The sequence below is a fragment of the Ipomoea triloba genome, chromosome 9 (assembly GCF_003576645.1).
Source record: "Ipomoea triloba cultivar NCNSP0323 chromosome 9, ASM357664v1".
Classification (NCBI taxonomy): Eukaryota; Viridiplantae; Streptophyta; class Magnoliopsida; order Solanales; family Convolvulaceae; genus Ipomoea; species Ipomoea triloba.
In genome coordinates, this window is record NC_044924.1 from 13,504,670 (window position 1) to 13,516,266 (window position 11,597).

General features: G+C 31.3%; 1 protein-coding gene across 1 annotated transcript; it reads right to left on the reverse strand.

Moving 5' to 3' along the window:
* Nucleotides 1-314: 314 nt before the first annotated feature.
* LOC116030438 (GDSL esterase/lipase 1-like) lies at nt 315-5,627 on the reverse strand. The gene is made up of 5 exons (XM_031272688.1): nt 5,279-5,627; nt 5,066-5,187; nt 4,064-4,294; nt 2,999-3,260; nt 315-723 (listed from the first exon to the last, which is right to left on the reverse strand). Exons 1-5 carry the CDS (start codon nt 5,559-5,561, stop codon nt 482-484), a joined length of 1,140 nt encoding a protein of 379 aa, XP_031128548.1. The 5' UTR covers nt 5,562-5,627; the 3' UTR covers nt 315-481.
* Nucleotides 5,628-11,597: the final 5,970 nt, after the last annotated feature.

Here is an 11,597-nt window from a genome sequence, read left to right on the forward strand (position 1 = left end):
ACTTTCATCTCACACGGCTCCTAAGTGATAAAAGAAAGAAGATGGGTTTTTCTTTCTTTTTTGATTACCTTCCTCGCGTATGTATAAGACCGAATCCATTCGATTTCTAAAAAGGATTACTAATCCTGAACTTTTCGAGGAATCCTTCATCAGTGGTTGTGAATGACTAATTTTTTCAATCTTTTCGACTGCAGTCTTGTCGATTGATTTTTTCAATCTTTTCAACTGGAGTCTTGTCGATTGACATGTCTTCTTGTTGGTTTAGATGAAGTTTGAACAAGCTTCATGAATCACTGTTGTAATAGCTCACAATATATCAACGATACTATAAAGATTTATTCAAAATTTGTACTTTATCTAGTTCACAATATAAAAATATTTACTTGCAAGTGTCCTTTTAAGTGATTTTTTTTTGCCGAGAGAAAAGGAAAGGCAAATTTTATTTTCATTTCTGCATAGGAATGAAGTTACTCTGTATAAGCTAGACTTGTTCAAACAAGGACTTAACACTGTAAGACCAGGTGAGATTGGGGTCTCCATTCCAAAGTAATGTAGCAAAGTGGTGGTTGGACTTCTCAGTGGGGTGAGCATGATCAAAAAACAAATAGTCTTCAACATCTTTGCATAACTCATACTCTTTCAATTGCCCCCTTTTCCCACCACAGCTTTGTATTCCTCTATATGGACCACTTCCGCAACATGCCGTCTTTGCTTCTTTGAAACCTTAAAACATGCAACAACATATGTAAGTACTAGTTTTATACGCGCATTGCGCGAATGGGTTAATGCCCAATGTTTATATTTGAATAAATATTTGAAAGTATATCAATGCAAGATTATATAGGAGAAGTTTATACATTGGTAATTGAATGTCGAATTTTTTTATTTAAAAATCTAACTCAAAGTATATGAATCCAAGATAATATAGAAAATTCATTATAATTATTACTAAAATAAATGTTTGCAATCTTGTAAAATCGATAGTCTAAATATTTGGTCTAAAAATGATAGTCTAAATAAATACTACTTTTAATTTGAATTTTTCTAAGTGGTTCTTAATTCTCTTTTAAGTAACATTGTCATTGCCTTCATCTTTACTATTTGTTCTCTTCCTTTTTGTTGGTAGTGTGTTATTTGCAATTCGGTTATTGTTGGTAGCATAGATGACAACGTCATACAATGAGATTATGATATAGGAGTTATGCACTTTCCTTTAGGTGTCCTGCTTGGGGTTCATTTGGTTCAACCATTATTGTTGAATGAGTTATTGTGGATAAAGAAATCCCTAGTTTAAGAAAAAAGATTAAATAAATTAATAAAAATTTGAAAATTTAAAATATTATGTATTCCAAAGATATTAAAAGGTAGTTTCTCGTTTCAATTTGCTGGGTAATGGGTTATTTGAGTACTTTCATTGTCAACAAATCCCCCAAGTAGTTAATATGATTGGTTTCAAACTATTTTTTTTTATTTTTTTCATGGTATTAAAGAAATACATATGTATCATTTTTTGATATAACTACTAATTTATTTAATTCAATAAAAGTAAAATAGAGTGATTCCGCTTCAATTTGTTGGGTTATTTGAGTACTCTCTTTGTCAACCAATCCCCAAGTAGTTAATATAATTAGCTTCAAATTATTTTAAAATTTTTTCATAGTATTAATAAAATACTTGGTAAATAAATAAATAACATTATTTTGTACTATAACTTTGATATTTAATTACAAGATATTGTAAAAATAAGATAATGGACAATGTAATGAATATCAATTGATAAATTTGAATATAAAGAATCTTTGCATGAGAGAAAATAAAGACAATATAACTGATTGAATAATTTTTTAAAATAAAGGTATTGTAGACACATAATTCTAAATTAAAGATATACATATGTATCATTTTTTGTTGTAGCTACTATTTTATTTAATTTAATAAGAGTAAAATAGAGTGAGAAACTTAATTATGTCAAATTTGATTGAGATGAGGTTCGAACCTAAGACCTTTCTTATAGAAATTAATGGGTAAGTTAAAAGTTAACGGAATATTAACGGAGAAGAGAATATTTAACGGAAAACTTAACGGATAAATCATAAAAGTAAGGTTAAATTAGGTAATCTCTATTAATAATATTAATCTGAATTATCTTAACCATCTATTTTATTAAATAATTCATCTGAACCATCCATTTGATTAAATAATTTGACTGCCATTTTTTCTACCTATTTTAGGCCTAACTCTCTTTGGCTCTTATTAGTATAGTAGATATATATAAGGAAAAATTGTATCTTTGGTCCCTAAGTTATACCCAATTTTTAACTCAGTCCTTGATCGTATCCATTTTTAGTCCCTCAGTTCCTGATCGTATCCATTTTTAGTCCCTCAGTTATGAATGAAGTGGCGTATTTAGTCCCCGATTGTTAAAACTGATGAAAAAATTAAAAAAATATTTAAAATTTGAGGGGTAAAGTAGAAAATTCACATTTTATTCTCATCCTCATCATATCAAAACCACTTTCACAGCATTATTTTTCACTTAGCTTCTTAGTTTCTTATATCAAGTCTAAAAGTATTTTAATAACTTTAGTATGACTTGTTAGAAACATGACTCTCGTATAACAAACTTAAAACTTTAGCATAAATCAAGAAACACTTATCAGCCAAGACCTTGTGGTCTAGTGACACCAAGTTTCCGTGCAAACAATGCTTCCCGTGCGACCATGCGTCATTCACCATTAGGTAGCATAAATGCACTTATGCACAACAAAGTGCTCGAAAATACCCCATTAGGTGTGGTGCATGCTTTTGGTGTGTGGTACATTGGTGCATTTTCGAACACTGTGTAGTGCATTTATGCTTACCTGATGGCGAATCTGCACCGGGCGCATGGGAAGCACTGTCCGCATTTAAACCAGTATATATATATATATATATACACACACACGCATGCTGCAACTTGGGAGCTGGGGAAAAGGTTAAATTAAATACAGTAACTTACCATATCTAGATGGATGATGAATAATGTTAGTGATGGCTGTGAAGAAATCGAAATAAGAATACTTGAATCCTTGTAATGTGTTCTCTAGTTTGGTGAGGTGTTTTGGCAAGGCCTTATTGTGAATCTTTGCCAAGTCTTGGAGTTCCTTGAAGCATCCACTGGTGTTTTTTTGTTGAATGTTGAGAACCCTAGTAGATGGTATGCAGCCTAAAGGTAGCACAGAAAAAATGACAAATTTTCTCCCTGCTTCCTTGTATATTTCCTGTCAAAATAGATCAAGATATATACGATATATATAATGCTGGCTGGTCATATATCTGCGTGTAAAAGGGGTTAATATCTAATTTAGTTCTCGATTAAAGTAATTTTTTTTATTTAGTCCTAAATGTCATTTTGTGCTTTAACTGAGTCATTCTACTTTGATGATTTTTACTTAATTGAGTCATCGTTGATTACAATCAAGGACTAAATCGAGAAAAATCACTATAGTCGATGACCAAATTGGATATTAACCAGTATAGTCAATGATCCTGTTTGGTAAATAATCCGCCTATCAGCCAATTTTGGCTTATTTGACCACTATTAGTTGTTTGGTAAATATGCTTTTTGTAACTCCAAAATACTAAAATTCAAAAGGCTACTCAAAACAGCCTTTTCAATTAGCTTTTTGGAAAAAAAATTATACCAAACAGCTATCAGCTAACAGCTAATCTATCAAACAACTTTCTACAATCAGCTAATGTTATCAACTAATCATACCTTTTAACCCAATCAACCAACCCAATCAGCTAACAGCCATTTACCAAACAGGGCCGATGACTAATTTGGGTAATATAAAATGTACCACTATAGTAAAAGACTAAATTAGGTATTAATAGAGGAGGAGAAATTATCAAGTAATAGTTATAGAGGACTTAATTAGGTAAAACCATTGAAGTCGATGACTCAATCAAGCACAAAAAGATGGTTATGACTAAATCGAGAAAAATCACTATAGTTGAGATTAAATTGAGCAGTAACTGTTTGTAAAAGTTAACACAAAGTGCATTTAATTTACGAGGATACCTTGATAACATTAGTGAAATTAGCAATCACCATGTCAACATATTGGTGATGAGTATATGAATCAAAGATGGTGGAATCTGCGGTAAAGGGGTTGAAGTAGTCATTGTTGCCAATGCTAAGCATGTACACAGCACTGGACAGCAGTTTGTTTGATTCATTATCACCCAACTTCCCCTTCAATTCTTTTACAACATTCTTGAAATATTCCAGTTGTGTTTTAAGATTAATCACCTACCATGCATGCAAAAATCAAACAAAAAGAAAAAAGTAATTCAAGAGTTCAATTCATGTGCATAAAAACATTTAATAAAAATAAATGAGTTAATTCCATTTTTAGTTCTAGTCTAGATTTATAAGTAGCAATTCATTTTAGTCTGTTTTTTTTAAGGAATCCTTTTAGTCTAACAATTATTGTGGCATGAAATCATTGAAATTTCATAAAATATAAGGGTATTTAGGTCTTTTATTATATTTTTTTCAAGAAAATAAAAATGAAGATATAGCGGGTCAACCCACTTTTTATTTTTTTTTAAAAAAAGAGGTCGAAATGTCCTTGTGTTTAACAACATTTTAATGATTTTGTTGAGGAAGAACAAAAAATGATCATGTCACAATAATACTTGGACGAATGGGTGAGTCGTTATTGCATGATGTGTGGACCACAAAGAAAAAGTACTTAATTGGGTACTAAGAGTATATTATTTTGTATACTGTCAAATAATTTATATTTAATACACAAATAATATACTTTTAACATATTAAAAATGTATATTTTTTTATGGTCCACGTAGTATTGTGTGAACCATGGTCCACGTAAAAATTACCCCATAAAAGATGTTATGAGAAAAGTGTTGTGTGAATCACGGTCCACATAAAAATTTGCCCCATAAAAGATGTTCTGAAAAAAGAACTAAAATAAACTGTCACCTATAATTTTATAGGACAAAAAATGAAATTAACTCAAAAATAAATTATGGAACATCATAAATATGGATCACGTACAAAACCAGAAAAGGTTTCAACAAGACTGCCAGCTCCAGCCGATGCAAAGTTGACTCCATTAATAAGCCCAAGTCGCTCGGTCTGGAAATACGCCGGAATTAATGGTAATTCTGCAAACTCGGCTGAGCAACCAAACATATATAACACGTAATTAAGGGCGGCATCAATCACTGAGTTACGTTTAATTAAAGTACACAGACATTATATGCTTACCAATAAAATCTGGGATGAGACGACCATCAGAAAACCTGCCTGTTGGGTACTTGAAAAATGTTTCACCATAGGGCGGAAAATTAGCCTGGCTATAAGTGTTAGTGCTGATGTAGTTATTGTTGCCAGGATCGAAGATCGAGTCTCCAAACACAAAGAGAGCTACATGATGTTTGTTTTGATAATTATGATGATGGGCTAAGGCAATGATGTTCACTGGAGGAGTAGCTAAGCTGCCAAGCAAAGCCAAGGCGATAATGACAACATAGGAATACAAAGTAGCCATTTCAAGGGTCGTAGTTGATGATAATATAATGATCACGAGGAGCTGTTTTTTTAAGGATGAATTGATTACGCGATTAGCAGAGGAAGTTTGGGTGAGACATGGGAACATATATAAAGTAACTGAAGGGGCTGTATGTAGTTGTTTTCTAGATGCATCGTTACTGTAGTGTTCCAGCGGCGGCTTTGATTAATCAACTCAGCAAAATCAAGTTTGACAGGCAATTTTCTTGTGTTGAATAATATATACATATATAATTAATTAAGGGTCACACTTGTGTGAGACCGTCTCACAGATCCTTATTTGTGAGACGAGTCGGGTCGGGTCAAAGCACCATGCAAAAGTCATACTTATATGTGCAAATGTTATACTTATATGCTCAAATATAACACTAATCAAGAATACAATTTTTGTTACTTATTAGAGAAAAAGTAATACATCTATACTATTAATAAAAACAATATCCTCAACTTTAACTTCCCGCCCAAAACACTCCTATACTATTAAGAATTGCGTAATATTGTAAAATATGGTAATACAGTTCCTAATAAAATAGATTTTTTCTCTACGTTCCGCCAATAAAATATATTTTTCGCTACGTTCCTAATAATACAGTACATATATTTTCCTACGACATATATTCTTCCCTACGTTGCCTATTTGGTTTGCACCCCCTGCACGCGAGCCTCTATGTTATAGAACTCAATAAGTCTTAGAAAAACTCTTGTATAAGTAGTTGTGCAACCCACTTTCCAAACCAATGTGGGACAAAAGCTACTTAAAAGCTTTTACTCTCAATTTTTCTAACTCAAATGGGTCAACTTTGAGAACTAATTTCTTATTCACCCATTATCCTTTTTGAGCGTACAATATATCAATTTTTTCGTCTAACTACTAAGAACCCGAATCCACTTTAATCCGACCCAAATCGAAAGTGGACCCCACATATATTTGTACCACAATATAGCCACTAAAATGCCATTTTATGCTATTTTTCCAATAGTTATTTGTCCAGAAAATATCAACGCTCTACGGTCAACCAACAATCACTCAACTGATTATCCTATTACTCCCAGGTGAATTTTTCTCTAATATAGTTATACTTACTGAATATCAAAATATAAGTGTATCTTAAGATCTTGCAACAACTAACCGACAAGTAATTCAATTAATGATATATAATGCAATGCAAATTATCTACATATTGCATTTATACACTTATTTTAGAACACTGAATTTTTGTGATATTTGTTGCATGCAAGGAAGATTCATAGTATAGTTTATTTGTTGATTCTTATATGTTATAAATCATAATATCATAACAAACGGATACTTTGATGAAATATGAAGTATGAGTAGTCTGCCAATCAACGATTATGGACATCGCATTTCAACAGTTTGGATGGACATCATTCCAAAAAGCCATACGCTCCATTTGGTAATCTGGAGTGAAGTCTGGATTAACAGTTTAGATATATGATTCATATATTATGATATATTTTTGTTTATTGCCTAATGCCATTAGGGCAATATGAATTTTGAGAGCATAGAAACAAGCTCGAAACATGCTTATATGCTTGAATGGTCTTACCTCAAAGTTACTACCCACTATCACACAATGCTTTATGTTGTATGTTAGACTCAAGGTTACTAACTTCTCACAATAGTCAGAGACTTGCTTTATATGTATGAAATATTGACAAAAAAAAAAATTAGGCTTTAGATGTGAGTTTTACTTATATATATCTACACAAAAATATATCTTCCATACACATGAATTAGATTAGCAATTGAATACTATAACTGAGTTACGAACGAGCATATTTTCCTAATTTATAAAAATTATAAACATTGATATATAAAATCTCTAAAATTCCAGCACCACATGCGTACATCTACACATTAGCTATTAATTAAGCAATTATTTGCTGGAATTCAAACAAGGATAACAGTAGAAAACATAATTGATCCAAATCATATCTTCAATTGTACTATATAATATTTGATGTTATAATTTATATAATTATATATTGATCCAAATAGTCTTAATATATTATAACAAATCCATTCCGTGCATCGCACGGGTGAAAATACTAGTTTTTCATAATAAGTAAAAAAGTAATACATTTTTCATAATAAGTAATGTTGACAAGTGCCCCTTACTTATAAGGGAAAATATAATACTTTTGTGGAAAAATATAATACTTTTAAATCGAAATGTAAAAGTATTGTATTTTCCCTTAAACGTATTACATTTATCCTTATAAGTAACAAAAATTTTATTCCTGATTAGTATTACATTTGAGCATATAAATATGACATTTGTGCATATAAGTGTCACATTTGCACCTTGACCTGACCCGACCTGGTCCGGCCCGACTCATGGTGAGACGGTCTCACACAAGTTTTTGCCTTAATTAAAGGGTCACACTTGTGTGAGACCGTCTCACGGATCCTTATTCGTGAGACGGGTCGAGTCGGGTCGAAGCACCATGCAAATGTCATACTTATATGTGCAAATGTCATACTTATATGCTCAAATATAATACTAATCAAGAATACAAATTTTGTTACTTATAAGAGAAAAAGTATTACATTTTTCATAATAAGTAATGTTGACATGTGTCCCTTACTTATAAGGGAAAATATAATACTTTTGAGGGTAAATGTAACACTTTTAAATCGAAATGTAAAAGTATTGTATTTTCCCTTAAAAGTATTACATTTACCCTTATAAGTAGCACAAATTTTATTTCCGATTAGTATTACATTTGAGCATATAAGTCTGACATGTGTGCGTATAAGTATTACATTTTCATCTTGACCCGACTGGACCCGACCCGTCTCACGGTGAGACGTCTCACACAAGTTTTTGCCTTAATTAAATATAATTATTGAGAGTATTAATACGGGTTAATACCAGAATTAATTAATAGAAATAGGCGAGTAAAATAAATGATTATGAGTCTTGTGCGAATATCTTACGGATCATTCTATGTGAAACGGGTCAGTCAATATAAAAATGTAATACTTATGTTGAAAAATGTAATACTAATTAAGAATAAATTATTTGATACTTATAAGGAAAATGTAATAGTAGTTTCAAGAAAAAATGCAATACTTTGAATAACTAGTTATGAGAAAAAAATGTAATATTAATCAGAGATAAATTGATTGGTTGTTACTTATGAGAGAAAGTGCAATAGTTATTATGGGGAAAAATATGATACTTTTGATGAACAATGTAATACTATTAAATGAAAGTATGTTATGGAGTTAAAGAGTTATTTATAAGGAAAATTGTAATACTTGAATTGATTATGAGCTATAATATAATATACTTATGAAAAACTAAACAAAGTCTCACTGATGAATGATATTTTGCCAATGATTATTGTAAAGAAAATTGTATAAATCAAAATATTGCATTTATGGTTCATTTGTAAACCTGAAAAATATTTTTTGGAAATGATTTTCAGAAAACGACTCATTTTACGGAAAATATTTTAATATTCTTGTGTTTGACTGAATGTCAAAAAATTAATCTTTTTATTTATTTTTTGTTTGGGTCAAAGTTAAGAAATTGCATTTTTTCTATTTGGTTCAGTTTTCAAAAAATGAATATATTATTTGTAATAATAATAATAATAATAATAATAATAATAATAATGGTGTGGTGTGGTGGTGGTAGTGGTGTTAGTGGCGGTGGTGGTGTTGGTGGTGATGATGATGTTGGTGGCAATAGGGCTAGGGTTGAAAACGAATCGAATCGAGTCAAATACCTTGCTATTCGATTTGAATTAGTCGACTATTTTAAGTATTTTGAGAACTATTTGTATTTGTATTCGATAAATATTAGAATTTAAAATTTTATTTGTAATCGATTTGGCTATTACATTATTTGAATATACTCGATTCGACTCGAATATTCGAATTCGAAATGCTGAACTTAATTTTGTTTTCTCAATTTCTCTAAGAAATTAAGATAAAATGTAATAAAAATTTAAATTTAAATAGCATAAAATTTTCTATTAATATACTACTACATCCGTTCCGTTTTATGTGTCTGGTTCAGTTAACGAGACTTAACTGAAGTTATTTTTAATTCAATTTTTCATAATATTAAGTTTAATATTAGTATACAAAATTTATATATTTAGAAACTACACTAAAAGTACTATTAAACACAAAAAGAAAAAGTAAATTTAAAAATAAATAAAAATTATTAAAGAAAATAAACAAAAAAAAATAATTGATTTGACCTATTAATTAGTAAGTAGCACAAATAAAATAAGACAGAGAGTAATTTTCTTGGCCGAAGAAGTTGCAAAGCCGCGCCCTAGTGCTACTGGAGTCGCTGAGTGCTACCTTGCCATCCTCCACCGCCGAAAGCTTATTAGAAAAAAAAAACAGATCGAAGAAGCTGTCACCATTGTCGACTTGTCGTGTTGCTGCTGTTGTTGTCATCAATGTCGTCGTCGTAGATCTAAAGTAGAGTGACAAGAAGAAGCTTTAGCTATGGAGTGGGGAGTGGTGAGTGGCGATGAAGCCGACTGATGAGGGCTGAGCCACTGAGGCATTAATCTTCTGGACTTAGGTGATTATTGATTAGGTATTTAGCTTCTTTTTTTTTCTAGTTTATATACATATAGAGAGGGAGGGGGTACGGTTCACATGGGTACCTACCTTTAGATGAGGACATGAGGACTAATCTAAACCATTAAATCATAATGATGCACGACTGAGATTAAAATGAACAAATCACACAGATTAAGGAAACAAATTCCTTTAAAATATAAGAAAATATACATTTAGGGTAAATCAGTTGTATTAGAAGTTGTGTATTCCTATACAGAATATCGTGCATTCCTATATTCGAATGTTGTGCAACGATAACACTTTAATTGTGCATTCAAACACCGTCAACAAATTCTACGATAGGCATCCCATACCGCACTAAGTGCACTAATGCACATCTCACCAGCTTATGGTGCACAACTCATAATACTGGGTTGCACAACCAGCACACCAGAACGCACCACCGTACGACGCAGACATGTGTACATATACACCAACATCCAAATATAGGCAATATTATACTCAAAAGAACGAGTGGAAAAGAAATAAAAAATACTATTCGCTTTGCATAGACAAACACTTGATCGAGGATGAAGAAATCGCGGCTCTAAATCACAACGGTGATGATCCAAGAAAATAGGGAACCAATTTGACCAAAGATTACCCATGCGTTCCTACTTAAAAAAATAGAAAAAGACACTACTATCCCCACTTTAACAAAAAAGGATCAATCCATGTCATCTTAAGAAATCAAATCTAGGTCATTTAAAAAAAAAAAAACAAACACACAAGATTAATCCTCACGTCCTCACCTATATATAGATGTCAGCTCAAATGCGGTCATGTTTTGACGTGCGGCCACATTAGTTATGCAAAAAAAAAAAACACCAATAGTGTTAGGAAACACACAACAAAGAAATGCACCAAAAAAGGAAGCATTAGGTACGCATCATCACAAAACGCACCATTAGGTACGCATAAACGCATTACACAGTGTTCAAAAATGTACCATTAGGTATTGTGAGATATGATGCATTTTTTTTTAGTGTGTGGTACGTTTTGTAGTGCATTTCTTTGTAGTGCGTTTTGTAGTGCATTTCTTTGTAGTGCGTTTCCTAACACTATTAGTGTTTTTTGCATAATTAATAGTGTGGCGGCACGTTAATACATGACTGCACTGAAACTTGGCCATATATCTACTATACTAATAAGAGCCAAAGAGAGTTAGGCCTAAAATGGTTAAAAAAATGGCGGTCAAATTATTTAATCAAATGGATGGTTAAGATGAATTATTTAATCAAATAGATGGTTAAGATAATTCAGATTAATATTATTAATAGAGATTACCTAATTTAACCTTACTTTTATGATTAACCGTTAAGTATTCTATTAAATATTCTCTTTTCCGTTAATATTCCGTTAACTTTTAACTTACTTATTAATTTTTATAAAAAAAATCTT

Coding starts and splice junctions, on each gene's coding strand:
- LOC116030438 (XM_031272688.1), bottom strand. CDS start 5,561: ATGGCTACTTTGTATTCCTATGTTGTCATTATCGCCTTGGCTTTGCTT. Junction 5,188..5,278: donor TCTCATCCCAGATTTTATTG/GTAAGCATATAA, acceptor TTGGTTGCTCAG/CCGAGTTTGCAGAATTACCA. Junction 3,261..4,063: donor ATTTCACTAATGTTATCAAG/GTATCCTCGTAA, acceptor CTATTTTGACAG/GAAATATACAAGGAAGCAGG.